This window comes from Leuresthes tenuis, unplaced genomic scaffold (assembly GCF_036924035.1).
Source record: "Leuresthes tenuis unplaced genomic scaffold, fLeuTen1.0.hap1 SCAF_20, whole genome shotgun sequence".
Taxonomy (NCBI): domain Eukaryota; kingdom Metazoa; phylum Chordata; class Actinopteri; order Atheriniformes; family Atherinopsidae; genus Leuresthes; species Leuresthes tenuis.
Window position 1 is genome coordinate 9495599 of NW_027325374.1, and position 19185 is coordinate 9514783.

Sequence of the window (19185 nt, forward strand, 5' to 3'; positions counted from 1 at the left end):
TAAACCATTTAACTAAACCTTCGTGTTAACTGACTCCAGCGACTCTGAGCCTCATTGGGAGAATGTTCTTAACATTGCTATTATCATTTAAACTCAAAATGTTGAAGCAGCACAAACTGAATAAACAAACAGTACAAAAACTTGAATTTCACTGTAATGTTTTTTTTGCCCCTGTGCCATCTTCTGTACTGTGCCACTAAACTAATTGTACAATTTTGTATGATGGAAACTAAATATATGTTGTTTCAAAGATATGACAAAAAAAAAATACTGACACAGCAGGAAAAAGATAAGTTTCTCTTCTTTTTATTCATGAAACTGCAGTTCCATTTTTAATACATGATCGTTTCATTACAGTTTTAGTTAGTTTTGTTGACATTTCCCTTTTCAAAATAATGATGACATGAGATTTTCATTTCACTAAATTTCATAATTCGATAAAACTACATTTGTTTTTTTTTCAATACAGTGTTACTCATTAGTTGCCTATCATGGATATGTTTGATAATAATGAATCAGGCCACATCAATAATACTGTGTACACTGACTATTAGTCTTTTGAAATGGATTAAACAAATGGGAAACCCACTGAACAACAGCTGACAAATATTATAGTCTTGTACATGTTTCACTTGTTAGACAACAAAGAGCAAATAGAAACACATTTAGTTAACATCAGAGGTAAATCATTGATTACCTCTTACAGAAAGTTGGTGTTTAAGGCATTTTGTATTCCCTTTAACAATATTCCATCATATTATGTTAGATTTTCACATGTATATATAAAAATACAGCTACTGTTTAAGAATGGACATGCATACACATAACTCATAGACTTTACCCAATATGGATGTTCAAATGATCTGCAAAATTCACACTCGCTTAGGCTGATAGATACATAACACAAGTGTCATCTGGACTCAGGACAACAAATACCCTCACATCTTTACCACTAATGAACACTGATTTGATCTGCTGCAACACAAGCTAGCACAGATTAAACAAGACCCACAATATACATTTATAGGGGAATTTACACAGCACTCTTTGTACATTTTTGACCAGAACAACCACATCATATAAAGTGCCATAACTCATTTTAGTGTATTATCATCATATATCTGATCATCAAAATGAGCAACTGCTGTTAATCTAAGCTGATATAAGGTCCATGTATCTTATGAGCTGATCTGGTAAATTGCACATAGACCCTCACTGCACGTTATTGTGTTATTGCACAAAGAACCTACACTGAAACAAGACAGTACCAGCCTTAGTCTACCTCTAAGTGTATTTGAAAATGACTTACAGGACATACACATGAACACAGAGGTACGCCTCAGTCACCATAGGACTGTAAATCGCTTGTACAGTAGCACTGTTTACAACATTTTACACCTATTAGCTATTGCTGAAATATAGAATGCATCTGACAAGAGAACTTCAAATGTGCCACTGAAACCACATGACATACATCACTTTATCTTTACACACATTTCTTAAAAGCAGTGGTCTACATTTAAAGTTATTTGTTCATATCTTAATATATATATCTTAAAGTGCCTCATCAGACAGACTTTACATATGCATAACCTCTTTGGCAACCTCACAGTGTCAATACAATAAAATAGATTACTTGTAAATATAAATATTAAATGGATCTCACAGTGTTGACAAAATGGCACAAGGAGTGAGGTTGGCAGAGTCACATTTACAGGATGTCACAATTGCTATAAGTCACTCAAATATATTGTATTTTTTCTTTCATGTATTGTACATCCCTACTCTACGTATATATTGGGATCATTCAGTTGAATCGAGGAATTGACCCTCAGATCAGTACTACAAATAAGACATGGCTTCAGTTTCCTAAAGGCAGCAGACCATTTAACGTCAGTCTACCAGGGTCAATGCTGGACCTAAAATCATTCTGTTGTCTGCACAAAAGAAAACTGATTTTCTTGCTTTCATTTATATCTCTTCATATTTACATACTACATATAGTTACACATGAACTTTAAGGCTTTGCATTTTGCAAGTCTATTGCACAAACAACACATGAAGGCTTCTCAACTGAGTCTACATCTAATAATATTGAGTGGAGCAGCTGAGTTCTCTCAGTATGGCTTAGTTCCCTGATCTGAGAGGCTGACTTGCTCCCTGGCTGCTGTCAGCCGGTTTGGTAGCCGCAGCGCTACTTCTATTGCACAGGTCCCTGATTTCCAGCAGGCCCTCGTTCAGGGCTTTGACGAAAACGGCCGAGCTCGTCTCTGTGTTCTCCCAAAAGCTTGACACACAGAAGATGATGTGGTCTGACTGTGGGTTATAGCAGGCGCCGTAGCCATTGGGCACCACTGGCCCGTAGCAGCAGAACATTTCCACTGTAGTAGGAACCTGGAGACAAAGCCACATAGACTAGATTAGAAGAGCAGAAGAGCAGTCAGGAATTTGTGTAAGATGATCTGATTAACTTCACTTTTGTATTTCAAGAAATATATGAATTGTTGTGGCTGCTGTTTCAGTATCACCAATGTAAAGTGTGTCATTTGTTGGGGAGAGCGTGCTGACAGATAGTGTTACGATAGAGTAGTTGACGCTCTTTGTTTTGCTCTTTTCGAAGAAAACTGAAGGAAAAATAAAAGTAATTCTGAAGCTACACCATTACTTCTTAGTCAAACAATTGCAACTGTCATGTCCTGTTATAGTATAGCGTGGTAAGCCCTCATTACGCTTATTATGAGGCTGCTTGAAGAGTAAATAAAGAAAAAAAAGTAATTACTTTAAGTGTATTAAAGTGCTGCCAAGAAAGGGACAGACGATACAGGTCGAAGTGGATAAATTTATTGCTTAGGCAGTTGATTCTGGCTGAGTCTCAAATTAAAAAGACTGTAGCAACAAACACTGAGCCCTCAAGTAGAATCCCAAACACCAGCAAAAACTAAGTATCTTTAATTGGTTGTGTGCATTTTCTCAACTTTTCTTTGACATGTTGCACTTTTAAAATCTGACTCCTTGTTAAAACTGTTACAGCTAAGTTTCGAGACTCTCTGTTCTTCTTTTTCTATACTGACTACACTGCTCAGTCCTTAATATAACTGTGCTGTGAATAAACTGCTAATTGGTTTGAGCTCAATGATGAACACACAAAGTAACAAATAGCACAAATCACAAAATTAGCAGGCTTTTTCAGCTGGGTTGACATTTTTTATGATGATCTGAATTATATTCACCTATTGTTATTTCCATTGTTAACCATGAGCACTAAATTTAAAACAACAGTTTTAAATGAGAATATGATTTAAATAGAGTGAGAGCTCATGGTACCTGACTGGTAGAGAGGATGAAATGGTTACTGGATGCATATGTCTCATCACAGAAGATCTCTGGCTTCTCCATTTTGAGCTCCTTAGAAATCCTTAGAAGCCCAAGGAGGTGATTGTCTATTGCCATTCCTGTAATAGCCTGAAGAACAAACTTTTAGTTAATAATCAATATTCTTTAATTTAGACAGAAAAATTAATAAGAAAAAAAGAAAATTCATCAATGAGTATGTCATATTTGCATCCTAGGAGCGAGCAAGAATTTACTCGACCAGTGCTAACATTATGCAACCTGATCTCTGACAAGCTATCTATTGTCAGGTAGCACTGAGGCTAATGTAGGCGCCAGCTTTTAACAAGAAATACAGTAAAGAAACTTAAGTTTTTCAGGATCAATTTTGTGGTTTAAGTCGATTGAGTAAAATTACATCTACAAATTCTTTCTGAAACATAATAGTTTGAAATACTTACTGCGATTGTATAATTAGTCTGGGCAGTAATTGCATCTCTCAGTCGTTTAATTTTTTCTGAATCCTGTTGGAAAGGTAGAAATGATGTAAAGAAAAAGCAAACACAATGCATTTATAGTGTTGTAGCAAAAGACCCATTATTCATAGATCCATTAGATCTGCGGGTAGATCATCTGTTTTAACTGAGAGACTAGGTTTGGCAAGTCAAGCTGGCTTGTTGCACCTGTTTCATTTAGGGATAAACAGCTATGTGGAAGGTTAGTAATTGGGTGAAAGTGAGAAAAATGACTCACACTGAAAGCGTTCTCAGCCACCATGGACTTCGCAAAGGCCAAGGTCTCTGCAGTGGCTGAGCGAATGTTATCTACCCGACCCTCTTGGAAACGACGTATTGACGCACTCTCGTAAGTGGATACAAGCCTCCCTCTGCATCTGACAGTCATGATTTCAAAGGATGTATTAATGACATGACATTTCATGACATTCAAAAGAAATATTTGATTTTTAATATATACTGTATACATAATTTACTTGTAAAATGCAAGTTGTAACGCGACTTGTATAAAAGCATCTGGACTCATCTTCTGTTTTTTGATGAATTCTTTCCCATAATGTGTAAATTTGTATACATCCATGTCAAGATTATTCACAAGTCTGAAGGAGAAAACAGAAAAAATGTGTGAAATATCTTTGTTCATACTTGTAATTATTTGTAAACATAGATTTGTTTGTGTTGGTCTTACCTCAAGAGTCTGTCTCCAGATGCCTCTAAGAGTCCTTGGATATGAGGGTTACATTTCCAGAGTAGCCTTCTTGGATGAGGAAGGTCCCTCAAGCTGGAGGACCTTACTGTCTTAGAGGGACTCCCTGTTCTGTTCACAATAACAACCCTTTTGTTTCCTGCACTGCGAGCCTCAGAGGCATTCATTAAAATGACAATATTCTTGCTGCAATGCGCCAACTTACATGTATTTCATCAGATATTCAGAGCACTGCACCAAAACTATTCCCTCGAATGGCGAATGGTCACACACCACCCCACATATTCCGTCCATCCCTACAACAAACTGAGAGAAAATAGATTAAGTAATTGCTCAAACTTCACATTCATGGACAACTGAAGAGCCTGGAATAAGATCCTACCTGCATTGACTTGTCATACCAGCGATTTGCTCCATTCTTCTCACGGCCTCCACCATGTAACATCATCAGGGCTCTGTTGGTATCACTGGGCTGCAAGCCGCAGGGCTCATCCAGACACACCACACAAACACAACTCTCAATCAAGGCCAAAGAATCCCGGTTGATCGAATCTTGGATAGAAGAAGGGAGGGAAATTCACTTGAATTCACTGAAAATTGCTTACAAATTTTTTTTAATTTTTACTGATATGTAAGAAAGTTGCGCTGAGAAACCTTTTGTTAATGCTTCTCTAGCTTGAGCCCATTCTGTTCTCCCGTCTGATGTCAGGATACCAAAAGGTGGGTGTCTTTCTTTAGTGTTTTCTGACATTTTCATGATTTTATCCAGTTGGTGGAAAATCTCCATCTCATTGAGCTGCTTGCTGTTTGCGACTACATCCAACACGAAAAACTATTGAGAAAAATAGGGTTCAGTGATCATGTGTCACAGCTGTTCCATCACCTGAAAGCCATATGACATAACCTTTGTATGTGATATGTTGAATTGTATCCTAAGCATTAGTGCTTGATAACTGAGCCCATGTTGTGTAGTATTTAATCAGCTGACATGATAAGAACATTAGCAATAATGACAAGGACCAAATATGGCCTGTTTATGCCAACAACATGGCTTCTCTTCTGCTTGTAGTTAAATATGCGTCTCAAGGAAAGCTCTCATGCAAAGTTCCACATTTAATTAGCAGTAATGAAGTTAACTCCTTCCATCTCTATGGGGATGGACCCACATGTGCAGAATCATCCCAGAATCATTTCCAGATGAGAGCTCCTGCAGATGTTGGCCGTATAGGTTTAATGCATGTGTCTGAATGATGAAAATCAGAACTTGGGTACTTTGGGAGAAATGAGACGTAAATGGGCACAGACTACAGATTAGAGTTAGGTTGGCTCTGTGCTGTGGAGTCAGATCCAGGTGCAGTCTTAAACCAAAAAAGAAAGAAAAGCAAAGAAAATTAAACAAAAAAAACTCACAAAAAGTTCCAGAAAACTATAACTGAACAAGGTCAGTAGGTCAGAACAAATGAAACACCTTATCTTCTCCTCCTTGTTGACATTATGGCTTTTCTTTAAAATTCTGTTTGAAGACTTCTGTTTTGTTCATGAGACCATACAAAATCCTCAAGCTCTATTTCAAATACTTCTTAGATAAGATCTCTTGAAATTTGACCTTTGGAGCTAAGCGTAGTCATATATGTGATTCTAAAAACGCCTTAACAATCATTCAGTTTTCATTAAATTTGGATGAAAATATACCAAGCTTTTTTTAAACTTTGCAGAGCCGTTGACATACAAGAAGGGTGGAAATACTATATCAGGAACGCTTCTGGATATAATGCAGCTCAGTTTACCACCCACCAGGACCACAATAATAAGCACAAAATAGAATTGTCATTATCGATAGCGTCAGAAATACATCAAACTGGAGAAACTTCATAAAAGAGTGAAGGTATTGCACTGAGATGGAAAACCTTGAAGTCAATACATATGGTACCATTATCTACTTGTCAAGCAAAATTAGCTTATGTATTATTACAGTATGAAAAATTAGGTATTTTATTTGAATTATCAAATGATAAAAGAGGTAATTTAGCATCTTCCAAATATTCATACACTTGAAAAAAGTTTCAGGAAATTCTACAGAAAAAAGTTGCATATGCACCAGGAACCAACATCTCTGTTCAGGACTGAATACATGTGACGATGTCCTCTGATAATGTAAGATTTTTCATTCTGATATAATATATTTCTTATTAACATGGTTGCCAAAGTTGCCAAAATTCAGCAACAAATGAGTAAATTTTATTTAGGGTTTAGTAACTTCAATACATTTATTTTCTTAATGAATGAATAACAGTGACTATAATGATTATTGAGGCTTAAAGTGATGTATTTTGCAAGGTCCCATGACTTTATTGGAATGTTTCACAAAATGTTGTTTTCCTTTGTTTTATTACATTTTATCTAGGTATTTATTTAATCATTTGAGGGTCAGAGGAGTTGCTGTGGAGGGATTCTTCTAGAACCAAATCAATGAGGATGTAGCTCATATACATACAGTATATATATGTGGTCACCAGTTACATAATATTCTTGTTATAGCAGAGCTTCAACTCTCTAAAATGTCCCACATAAAATCAATCATCACACAAAACTCACAAAGCAGCTGTGAGAGAGTCAGCCTGGAAATATGAGTGATGACAACACTATATCTCCTAGCTCCTGCTAGATAAGATACAACATGGGTATTAAACAATGTCTCTTTAGACATTTTCTGGTAGGTACTTCCTGGTAAGCCAGTCCATCTTTGATATTATGGCCATTTGAATATTCAAATCTAAACTTAAATATCTTGAGATAACACTACTCTAAGCAGTTTCATAAAGGCACAGTGTTTTAGCCGTCAACTTATTACTTGCAGTCTATATCTCTTATCCCACCAGGAAGTAAAATGATGCAGTTAATGACACTGTCAAACGATCTACCACTAATAATTCTATTAGGAGTTGTATTGTTTAGTCTGCCGCATGAACCAAATGGGACTGTGATACAGGTGTTCTTTCTGAAAGCACAGACAGTGACATGTTTTTCAAGCCATGTTTGGTGTTTAGAATAGTAATTTTCTCTATAATCTAAGGAATAAATATGATCAAGAAGCTAGCTAGTTTATCAGCATCATCTGATAAAATAAACGTAATATGAAAATATCTGTTCATCCTCTCATAGATTCTCTGGACAGAGCACACCCTTCAGTTAGAGGCATGAAGGCCTGTGAAAAGTCTCATCAAAGACCAGTGTCCTGACCTGGTTTTTGCACGCCACTATTATGTGCTCTGGCGCTGAGGAGATTCCATCCATTTGGACCTTCAGTATGTCTGTCTTTAAACCCGGGTAGCGGTAGGAGCTGAAGAGGCGGTAGTACTGCTCCATGCACAGAGGAGTCCCTGCTAGTTGGCCTCGCGCGAAATCCACTGGCAGTGCTCGCCTGTGAGACATTATTACACATGTCTTATCTGACTCATTATCAGAGTTTTTAAGTTCAATTCACAGTGATTGCAGGGTGACAGGTAATCCATTACGAACTGAACTTACTCATCAATGAGAGCCTTATACTCCAACACCCCTCTGATGAGACGAGCGGCAAATCTTAAAAGAGTGAGAAGGGTGAAATTTAAAAAACACGGTGGTGAGTTTGCTGCGAGACACTGAACATACAAAGCAGACTGGCCAATGACCATAATTAGATATACTTCCATCCCTCAAAAGACTAACAGTAATCAAATCATGGTGAATTACTCGGATACAGTGAGCGAGCTGTGTGTGTTTATCTTGGTGAGAGAGAGCCGGTCTGTATGTGTGAGTGGGCAGTGTGAGCAAATAGGGAAAACACAGTGCCCTGTCAGGTCGAATGTTGTATGTCATTTGTCTTGGCGTTATTACGTCCAAAGCCAGATCAATACAAAGGAGGCAGCCGCAGCGCACCACACCCACAAATGAGGCTTGACTAGCAGTCTCTGCGGAGAGTTTGGCCCTGTCACTCCCAATCTAATAAGTGACTGTGTCAGTAGATTACCAGCTGCTTGGTGTGCTCTGGAAATATTCAGTTAGTGCGGCCCGAGCTGACAAAAGCTAATGCTGAGTTACAGAGCTGGACGGACCAGTGTAATGTCTGCTGGCTCATTTAATAATAGGAATGACTGTAATTCAGATCTTAATCTGAGCCTCTGTCTGCTGAGAAGCATAAACCCTGTCAGCAGCTGAAGAGCCCAACATGTATGCTTTATATTTTTACTGATACTGTGAATTTTATTGTCAGTTAGTGCGCATCAGCTTCACTAAATTGCTCCTCTGCAACTGTTTGCATTTCACAAGTTGAACTTTTCAGATTTGTACTCTTTCTGTGAAATGTGCAGCATGTTTTTTTTTTTTTCTGCAGTAGTTATAGATTTCCTACGACTCCCTTATGGTTACTTGTAATTTGTGAAAGGTGTGTTAATATGAGCACTTTTAATTAAGTTAAAAAGAAAAATTTAAATTCCCATGGACTCCTGCTTCAACAACTGTGTGAGAGATTTTTAAAGTCTTAAGTCTTAAAAAAAGTGTCTTTTAGGCAAAACTAGAAGGTGGATTCTTAGAAAGGGATGCAACTTTTTTATGATTATCTGACAGTTTTGAGGAGAAATAAAAATGATGTTCATTAGGAAAGCACAGTAAATTACATGTATGTACTTAAGGAATAATACTTGCTTAATTTGTATTCCATTCTATTTATGCTATATATGCTTCCACGAGAGGAATGTACCCCTTTGTCTGTAAATATAATTGCATCAAAACTGTATTTTTTTCATGCTCATGTTTTGTCCTGCAAATGGATTTCAGCAGATCATGTTTTTTTTTTTTTCTAATGTGTAATATGCTCTTTTTTCAGCATGAAAGCATGTGGCACAAGCTTCTCCTATGATTCTGTTTTTTCACCCGACACAACTTTATCGGGGACTCCGGTGCTTCGCAACCACTGACTGAAGGAGGAAAAAGTTTAAAAACTCAACTCACCACCACCAAAAACCACAAGTCCAGCACATACCTGAGAGCATCTTTTTGATCCCTGAATGCCTGCTTTGGAAACACCATGGCGGGACTCGAGTTGACAGGTAGGGCCAACCTATTGTTCAGGTACATGTCCTCCAGCCAGTAGTCATAGACCTGAATGTAAACATACTTTGTGAGAGGACTCAATGTTATTACTTTCAGAGTTGAGACCTGTGGAAAACTAAGTAATTTTTTTTTTTGCAGTGTTTCATCTGCCAGGTGAAAAAAGAGGTGAGAAAGACGCAATGTGGGAGTGGGAGTGTGATAGACTTCACTGAGCAAGATGAGCTTTGGACTGACCGATCACCTAGACGTTGGAGGGCAGATTGAAGTATCCAAGACTCAATAAATCTTCATCATCAAGTGTAACACATTTTTCGACTATTCTCAATGTAGTAGTTATACTTTTTCTTTGGTAAATTTTTATCTTCTATAACATACAAACTGAGACAATGTTATCTTTTTAGACCCAGATTCAACATAGCATACATATATATGTATATATATATATATACATATATATGAATATATATAGAGATCCACGTATATTTGAATTTACATGGATATATACACTGGTATATACATACTCTTTTTCCTGTCTTTTTCCAGTTCATGCACACACAATAAGGTGCACCAGTGCTGTTTATATGTTACATCTATAAGATTACCCAGTTAGTTGTTTTGTCTCTCCGCTCTAAAAGCTTCTGCTGCAGAACTTCTCCAACACCTCCAGGAGCCCCAAACTTCTCCACAATGGCCTTAGTCTTCTTAAACTGCTCCTCCTTCACCAGGTGCTGGGTGCACCTCAAGTAAGTGTCGAGGGTTTGTTTCAGTGGTGGCACAGGGACCTTTGGCAACGCCTGATTAAAAAGCAACAAACTGGGATTAATGCTCAAAAGGATAAATGGAAGGACAGCAGCTGCTCAAAGTTGTTATGTATTTCCCCTGATTCAGTGTTAATTAGTTGGAGAAGTGATTCCTTCACATGTTTTTTTTTTTTGTTATTTATCGTGAGAGTTAATAATTAATCTTACACGCTTCAAGGCCTATTCTAGAATAATTCCCACCGCCTTGTGGATATTATTGGAAAATGCTAATTGATGATCTTTTCTGTCTGATGTTGAATGATTTGCATAATGAGCGCTGTTGATAAACCAATATGTTAATATTGATAAGGTCAATGCAGTTGCGGAAGTTGCTGTAGCAGCTGGTTTGTTGAACTTTTCACACGGTGTTAAAGAAACAAATTGTATTCTTCAGCAATCAAATTACAGTAATCACAATCCAGTAACAATCATAATCTGGGTGGATGGATTAAATGACTGCACATGGAAGCGTACACCATGATGTTACAATATTAAATATGAGCGGCCTGCTGTGCAATATTCCCCTGGCGGTCAGTTAGGTAAGTGAAGCTGGCGCTGTCCGCAGTGCTGAAATAAAGCAGTGCTACTTGATCAGTTCCACGGACAGAGACACCGGTCGGAGTTTGCAATAAACAATTTGAACGTGATAAAGTAATATGTTTTCATACTTGGCTGCATTGGTCTTTTGCCGCGGCTTTCTCCAGGATTGGCATGTTTGCACTCCAGTCCGGTGAAGGGGAAATAATGTGGAAACCCTCTAGAGACGGTCTCAGTTCAGCCGCTCCTACTATGAAGCATTGCCAGACATTTAAAAGAGGACAGCAAAGAAAAAAATCGTAGTAAATACAATTAGACCCATTGAGAAATGCAGCTAAAGTCTGAAAGTCAGCCAGTGCGCATCTATTCTTCATCACTTTGTAGCCTAATGCAATTTGCTTCTTGTCCTTGAATTCCAGCTGTGTCCCATCACTCATCACTGCAAATATGTATATATATATATATATATATATATATATATATATAAAACTAATTTAATTTATCTCATTTATGTATTCCTAAACTAACTGAAAATGTTTTGCCCTCAAAAATAATAAAAAGTACGTAAAAAGACAAAAAAATCATGATTGAATAGAAGTTGTTTTAAAGAAAAGTGGACTTAAAAGTAAATTAAACTCGTTTTAAAAATGTACAGTCAATTTTCGATCCACGGCCAAGAAGCGCAAACATTGGATGATAACTTTTCAAAATCGCGTAAAATCATATTTGCTACTTTCTGAGAAGCAATTTTTAAAAAGCCTCACCTGATTGACGCTGAACTCCAGAGGTCAGAGAAGTGTGTTAAAGTTGCTCTCCGCGTCCACGCCGTGATCACCCATTAGAGTACGGCTCCGTTTAGGCGCTGGACTGCTCCCCGGTCCTCACGCCTCACCATAAGGCTGCAGCTGCACATTTAAAGTGCATCTTGGAAAAGATACTGAAGGTGTTTGCATTTACCTACCCCCTCGAGGCAAGAAACTCCTCCCATCGAAATCCATTCGCGGAACATATTATCTGACAGCTTGCTTCCCCCCTCCCGCCCACCTCCAAAAGTAATTATTATACATAAAAAACGGGCTGAGCGTGGGTTTTCGGTGTGCCATTCAGGCTTCCGTGGGTTAACAGTTATTAAACATGAGGTGCGTTGACTGTTTAACTCTCTACAAAGTATTTCAGTCTGTTTTTTGACAACATGAGATGCTCCTGTGAGAGCGATAAATCATTATTTCCCGCTGCTCTCTAAACTATGTCTGCTTACTTGGACTTTTGGGTTTTCATAATGTGATGTTCCCGACCCTGAGACACCTGTAACCCGTGACAATCAAAAGTCAAAATGAAACTTTACTGACTTCTATTTATGTTTCTTGCGGTTCATACACAAGGAAATACATGTCTTGTGGAGTATGCGGTGAATTATTCTTGAAGCCAAATGCGGAATTTGAATCTCTTTACCGTCTCAAAGAAAATATTCTGTTCTATTTTTTCCTCGTTTCTTTGGAATGAAAACAAAGTCACGACTGTCACACAGATCCAAAGACATTTATTAAAACCACCACTGTTAAAATGAATACATATTTGTTCATTTTAAGGAGACTGACTTGAATGGCGACGTCTTGACAAAAAGTTCCCCTCACACACAAGCGATCGCGCACACACACATTTTATAGAGATCCACGTAAACAATTAATATTGTGCTATATCCACATATGTACAATTTGATACAGTTACCTTCAAACAACGAAAAATGATACCGAGCAGGCCCACACAGTTAAAAAATAAATAAATTCACGATAACCCGTAAAAAGAGTGAAAGAAACAGAGGCCTTTGATGTGCAATTAGGAAAAAAAAAGTTTCCTCAGAGACTAGAAATATAGGCTATTTTGTGCTGCTTATAGTTGGTCCCACATAATCTTGTACGCACATTGATCTATTTATATATCTTTATAACACTCAGTAATACACACATAAATTTAAGAGTTGCTTAAAATCTCTCACAAAAACTTCAGTTATACATCCATAACAAACGCCAAATAGATTTGTTTGACACAATGAAATCACAGTGAATAAAAAAAGACAAAAATAAACCTTGGAAAACGGGTCACACAATCATGATTTTGGTGACTGGGTCTTTATATTGCGCATCAGCACATACATAAAAGTTTAAATCACTAGATTAGTACTTGCCTCATCCAGGCTATAAAACTCCACGGGGTTTCGGATCGCGGTCAGACCGGTCTAAGTGAACTCCGGACCGGACGACTCCTCTGACACGGACCGTTGTGCTTTGAAGGGGTCGAACCCATTTTCATCTACTGACAGGCAATTCCCTGCCGAACTGTAGCCCTTCTTTTTAGCTCTCCTCTCCTCCATCTTAATCGTGTCGTAAAGTCCCTGCGGTGCTTCGTCTAACAGGTTATCTCTCTCTGAGTAGGACGGTTTCATTTGCCACACGTTGCGCAGCAGCAGCAGGGCTGGTGCGTAAAGCACATTGACGAGACCCATACCCAGATTAAGTTGTACAAAACCGCGAGTGTGTACTATATGCCCGGCAACTATAGGACCCATAGCGTAAGCAACAGAATAGGAGATATCTGCTATAGCATAAACGCTGCCGTACACAGAAACATGACGCACGTCAACTAAAAAGGCAAGTGTCGGCAGTAGGGCGGTGTCTACCAGAGCAATTCCAAAACAAATGCCGCACAACGGGGCGATAAGCTGCCCGAAAGTTTTGCATGCCGGAACCGTGCAGGAGCTCGCACCTATTATAACCATACCTAAAGCTCCGTAGAACCACTGCAAATGTGGATTCTGTGCTGCCAATTTAACTGTTATATACACACCGAGAACATGAGGGAAGAAAGCAGGCAGCCAGGTGAGTCCCATTTCCCACTGAGAGGAGTGCATGGTGGTCTCCATCCAGTTGGCTATGGTGGGCTCTAGAAAGGCAAGTGGGATGTTGGCCACTGTCAGCGCCCCGGCCACGACAGCTATGTAGGGGTCGATCATGAGTCTGTATATGGGGGTACCGACTGGCATGTTCTCTCTAGTCCTGTTGGAGAAGGGCTTAATCACCGTCAGCAGCAGAAAGCCATCCGCTAGGCAAATGCAGGCGAGCACGATGAAGGGCACTCTTTTGCCCACAAACTCGTACAGGACACCTCCGAAGGGAGGCGCAACCAGACTCCCGAAAGAGATAAACGCCAGAGCGATGCCGAGCGCCCGGCTCCTCTCAGCCTCCTCCGTGTATTTGTCGGCTATCATCGCGATCCCAGATGTGTCCGCGAAAGCAGACCCCAGACCTTGCAAACTTCTGGCCGCGAAGAGGGTCGCGTAGTTCTCCCCAAAGGCAAATATGCAGGTGGATACGAACATGACAGTGAGTCCAATTAAAAGAGGGATATCATATCCGACCCGGTCTATGAAAGTTCCCGACAGTGGGTTAACTAAGAGCTGGAGGATGGCTTTGGATGCAAAAAGTACTCCTATCTGAACATCTAAATCGTCTTTGTTGATTTTATCTGGACTTGTGCTGTTTGCTGAACTGTTGGGGTGCATCACTACGTGGACGTGCTCCGACTGCTCATTCTCCAGATCAGCAAGATAGTCTGGAATAATTGGCACGATTACCATGTAGAGCATATTGTCCAGCAGGAGAGCCACGCAAACAATCACTAATATGATCCGTCTTTGCTGGTGAGGATCCCTCATCGCGGTGCCCAGCTGCTTGGTTCTTTCCCCCATCTCGGACAGTTTTAAGGCGGCTGATTTGGCCAGCCCGGACGACCCTCCTTCTCCATCCATGGTGTGCTTTTTCTTTAAATGAATTTCGGTTCAAATTTTAAATTGTGCTTCTCTCGTCTTCTGCCGATCTTTCAACACCTCGGGTGAGTCATTGCTGTTTTTTCTGAATTGATGTGATGCTCTCCGTCCTCACCTCGCCTGTGCGTAAAGGAAGAGGCGCAGATGAACTTGGCTGCTTCATCGGTGAAGATGTCTTTCTTCAGTTTCCTAAACTTGTCGTCGGCTCAGCTGCATCCGATGCTGTTTCATGATCTCCTGAGAAGTGACGTGGTGAAAGCGTAGAATTTCTGCACCTTGCAGAGGTTTTTGTCACTGTCCTTACATGGCAAAGTTTTTGCTTGCAGAGATTATTGTCACTTATTAGCGATACATACTCTTGGACGCTCAAACTCTTGTGTCCCTGTGTTCATGCCTTCTGTCACCTGTGGCACTTTCCAGCACTGCTCTGAGACCACGGGTGACTTGTGGCCATTGGTGCACATTAACCCGCTGGTTCGACGCTATTTTCGTCCCTTTTTTGTCTCCCCTTTTCACCCAGAGCTGTGACGCATCACCAGTTTGCCCCCAAGTGGATCCCTTCACCACTTTCCTCCTTTATGCTAATTTCCAACAGTAGCAGGAATCATTTCAACCAATGGCAGCATGTGAACACAACGACAACGAAAAGGGGGATTAAGACTCTTGTGTCCAGGGTATGGTTTTTGAAATAAGTGTAACGGAAAAAGTACCCTATGTATTATCACATTCATTCATTTATTCAATTTCACTCATTCAACATGAGTTGTGAACCGTTTACTTGAAAAAAAGATAGATAGATAGATAGATAGATAGATAGATAGATAGATAGATAGATAGATAGATAGATAGATAGATAGATAGATAGATAGATAGATAGATAGATAGATAGATAGATAGATAGATAGATAGATAGATAGATAGATAGATAGATAGATAGATAGATAGAACTCAGTGTATTGGCCACTGATTTAGTTTCTACACATATTGGGACATTTCTGACGCACTGTTAAAGAAAACTATCAAAGCCAAAATACTCAAGCCAGTATATTCACCAAGTGTAAGGAAACGTTGTAGTTTATCATATTGACTTTCGGAGTCTTCAGTGACTGTTCACCGGACACGACCTTTCGGACCCGCTGCTGGAAGTGCTCAGGAAATTTCAGCAGCACAAAGCTGTGAACAGTTCGCATCACCAAAGAAATAACAAGCGGATTTTTTGTCTTCCTCTTTTCTTCTTCCTTTTGCACGATTTGTGAGAGAAGGAAAAAAATGTCATTAAAAATTAGCCCTAAAATCTTATGACAGTGATCAATATCATGGTAAAATTTGTATATTAACATATAAGACTGATAAGTATGAAGCTTTTATTTTGTCTAACACGGACACTGCGAAGTACAGATCCATATTAATTTAGACATCAGTGACATCTAGTGGAGAGAATTAACAGGTACATAAAACAACAGAAATCGATGTTGCACCTTCTGTATACACGATATAAACAAATTGCAAGATTATAACCTAATTGTTAAAATGACAAAATTTCTTGCGTGATTATAATAAATAATGCTTTTTTTTTACTTCAACAGTTCATTGCATCTCGTTTACGTTTGTTTGTTTTTGTTTTATTGTACCATTAACAAAACGCAGATTCCGTTTTCAATTTCAAGTATCGTGTTATAACTATGAATATACATAGATGAGCAATAATCCTATGGTCATCCACCTAATAGGCTACTGAGTAGTTCGTCCTCGTGCAAACAAAAGAGTTCAGACTGCTCAGGATCTGGACTGAGGACATCTGAGGGTGTTTTGCAGTGTCAAGTAACATGATGCCCGGAGAGTTGTTGGGTCATCACATCCCATCAGTTTGGTATCGGAAGAGTTTGGGGGCCAGGTGAACACTTCAGATTCTATGCCCTGCTCTTCAAGCCGTTCTTAGGCTGCTACTGTATGGAGCTGCTGTTGAGTTGAGAGCCATGTGAGGGGTCGTGTGTGTGTTGACTGTTTTGCAGAAATTCTAGATAAATGGTAAGTCTCAAAGTAACATCCAAGTGAACACCAGGATGCAGGTTTTTCCTAACAGAAAACTGCTGGGAAATTAATTGTATTTCCAAAGAAAATATTTTGCATTTTGCCAGCAGAGGGTGGTGATGACTGGCAAATAACAAACGCACACAGTCTGAAAGTATACTGTTACCCACTTTAAAACATGGGAATTAGACACTGTTGACTCCAAGCAACAATTAAGTAATTGTAATTTAAGTGTAGTAAAAGTACTTGACAAATAACAGAAAAAGAAAAAATATAAGTTTGGATTAAATGTCAGTTTATCAGGTATGTTTTCCAGCTCAACTCTGGAAAGAATTATTGCTTAGTACTTGTGTGCTTTTAGGGTCATGTTCAAATAGGTCCCAATACATAGCTTGCTAATGTTTCTACCACTGTTTGATATCACCATAAAATTACAACTAGCAACAAAAACAGCGTTTCAATGCTTCTCTGTGACCTGTTGCAGTAGTTTTGAAGCAGTAGTTTACATCAAACACTGCTCTCAGTGGACAGTGCGGTCAGTGGATTATCTGAAGCAGAAAAGGCTGTACGGTTACACCGATAGGAGGATTAACACGTCACAGGAAATAACTGCCCAATTTCACTAATGACTTAGGCTTAGCACAGAAGCAGCCAGTACATAAATCCTTTTATACATTTTACTGCTATACTGTGACCACGCTACGGGTTTTTAAAATACATATCTATTCCTCTATCATGTGCGTCACATTGCAATGATGTGACTGCATGGATAATCTCTGCTAACTCATTATTGTATGTTGGCGGATTCAAGAGTTTCAACTTGATCCTCTGGGTTGAATCAAGAATGATGACTTCTGACATGACGACAATGTGAGAGGGGATTCTAATGAATGAGAGCAAGTGAAGAGCTCCGTATATGTCTAAGGATGTAAACAGGATCTAATTCCCTGGACAAGATGTCATGAAAAATCATGTAATATCTTTGACTCACTCTACGGTGCACTGAAATGAAAATTTCTACAAAAAAAAAAGAGAAACCAATATCACTTGAGATTAAATGCAAACAATGTTATGTAAAATATACCCAAGCTTCAGATCATGGTTTTCATAATATCTCCTTCCAGTTTGTGAGATAATCTGACCCATGAACTGTAATGTGCAATGTATAATGGATTAACTCTGAACTTTGTTTCTTCTCTAAGTAGATCTCACCCAGGTCCGGCTTTGTCTGCCTCACAAGTAAACAAACTCATTATCTAAGTTCATTCAATATAGGATAGCTCTTGTGGATCTAATCAGCACAGACTGATCAGTAATTTAGGAGGTGAAACTGTATTTTTTTTCTATCTAACTTCAGGACACAATTATTATTTTTGCATTGTATAGTTTTGTAATAATAATATTATTATATATTATTACATTTGGACAGCGTGAAATTAAGTCAAATCCAAAAATGACGTAATGGTGAGAACTTGACTGATGAGTTCTTTCACCGTTTTGCTTCAGTTTGACAGTTTTGCAGCATTATCTGAACATGAATTGATGTGAATTTTTTTTGATCACGTCGAGAGAAGTTGCTAGTTAGAACTATGTAGACCACAAAAAGGTGAGGTGAGAGTATATTGTGACCTAATTTGAAATGTTCGTCAGCTGAGTGGCGCAGCATTTGGGGAGCTCAGTATTTCTAAAGGTGCTGCTACATCTATCCATTTTTTTTACTGTGGCCAATTTCCATTATTTTCAGACATTTACACCATCAAAGCACAGTCAAGATACCCTCACTTAGCCTAAATCCCTACTCTACTGAATGAAAGGGGTTGAATCCAGATTTACTTATTTGTACACTGTGTCGGAAGCTTAACAAGGCCTAATCTTTGTGTGACATGTCATTCTCCCCTCTGTGAGAGTGTTTGCATCTGCAGCTTTGATAAAATTAGATCACTGGTGCACACACCCCCTTCTTTGCAATCAGCAGCCAGTTAAAAAGACTGCTGCTTCTTAGAATTTGATGGTAATCTGTTGGATTCTTCAGTCTCTGCCGAGAAAATCCCTCATGAGTACAGGTAGAACAGGAGCAGGATACATTTTAGTAAGGATGTGATTGTACCCAAGATGTAATATCCACTAATGAGCAGCTTCTTCGTGTGCTGGAGGGATATTGACGTGAGGAGTCGGCTCAGTGATGAAATTCAAGAGTCAGCTTCTCATCGGGGCAATTGTTGTTTTCCACCTTCAGTTTTCTAACTTACTTCCAGCCTATTCTGTGACAGATCTTCAGAAAAATACACAAATTGACTAAACCTTAATGATCTTGTTAATATGGGTATAAATTCAAAAGTGTAGTCTATGCTG

The 19185-nt window shown here is 38.9% G+C and overlaps 3 protein-coding genes across 3 annotated transcripts in view; 1 reads left to right on the plus strand and 2 right to left on the minus strand.

The window, feature by feature from the left end:
• LOC140278195 (carbohydrate sulfotransferase 15-like) overlaps positions 1-19185 on the plus strand; it is a 234996-nt gene that overhangs the window by 210833 nt on the left and 4978 nt on the right. The gene's annotated exons all lie outside the window — the stretch shown is intronic.
• LOC140278272 (choline O-acetyltransferase-like) lies at positions 936-11884 on the minus strand. Its single transcript, XM_072373249.1, has 15 exons — positions 11744-11884; positions 11111-11229; positions 10245-10436; positions 9572-9690; positions 8080-8133; positions 7792-7972; positions 5206-5383; positions 4934-5103; positions 4757-4857; positions 4534-4662; positions 4322-4444; positions 4084-4222; positions 3792-3854; positions 3325-3462; positions 936-2394 (listed from the first exon to the last, which is right to left on the minus strand). The coding sequence occupies exons 2-15, from the start codon at positions 11153-11155 to the stop codon at positions 2128-2130; spliced, it is 1899 nt and encodes a 632-aa protein (XP_072229350.1). The 5' UTR covers positions 11156-11229; positions 11744-11884; the 3' UTR covers positions 936-2127.
• Positions 12538-15181, minus strand: slc18a3b (solute carrier family 18 member 3b). Its single transcript, XM_072373367.1, has one exon. The coding sequence runs from the start codon at positions 14782-14784 to the stop codon at positions 13216-13218; it is 1569 nt and encodes a 522-aa protein (XP_072229468.1). The 5' UTR covers positions 14785-15181; the 3' UTR covers positions 12538-13215.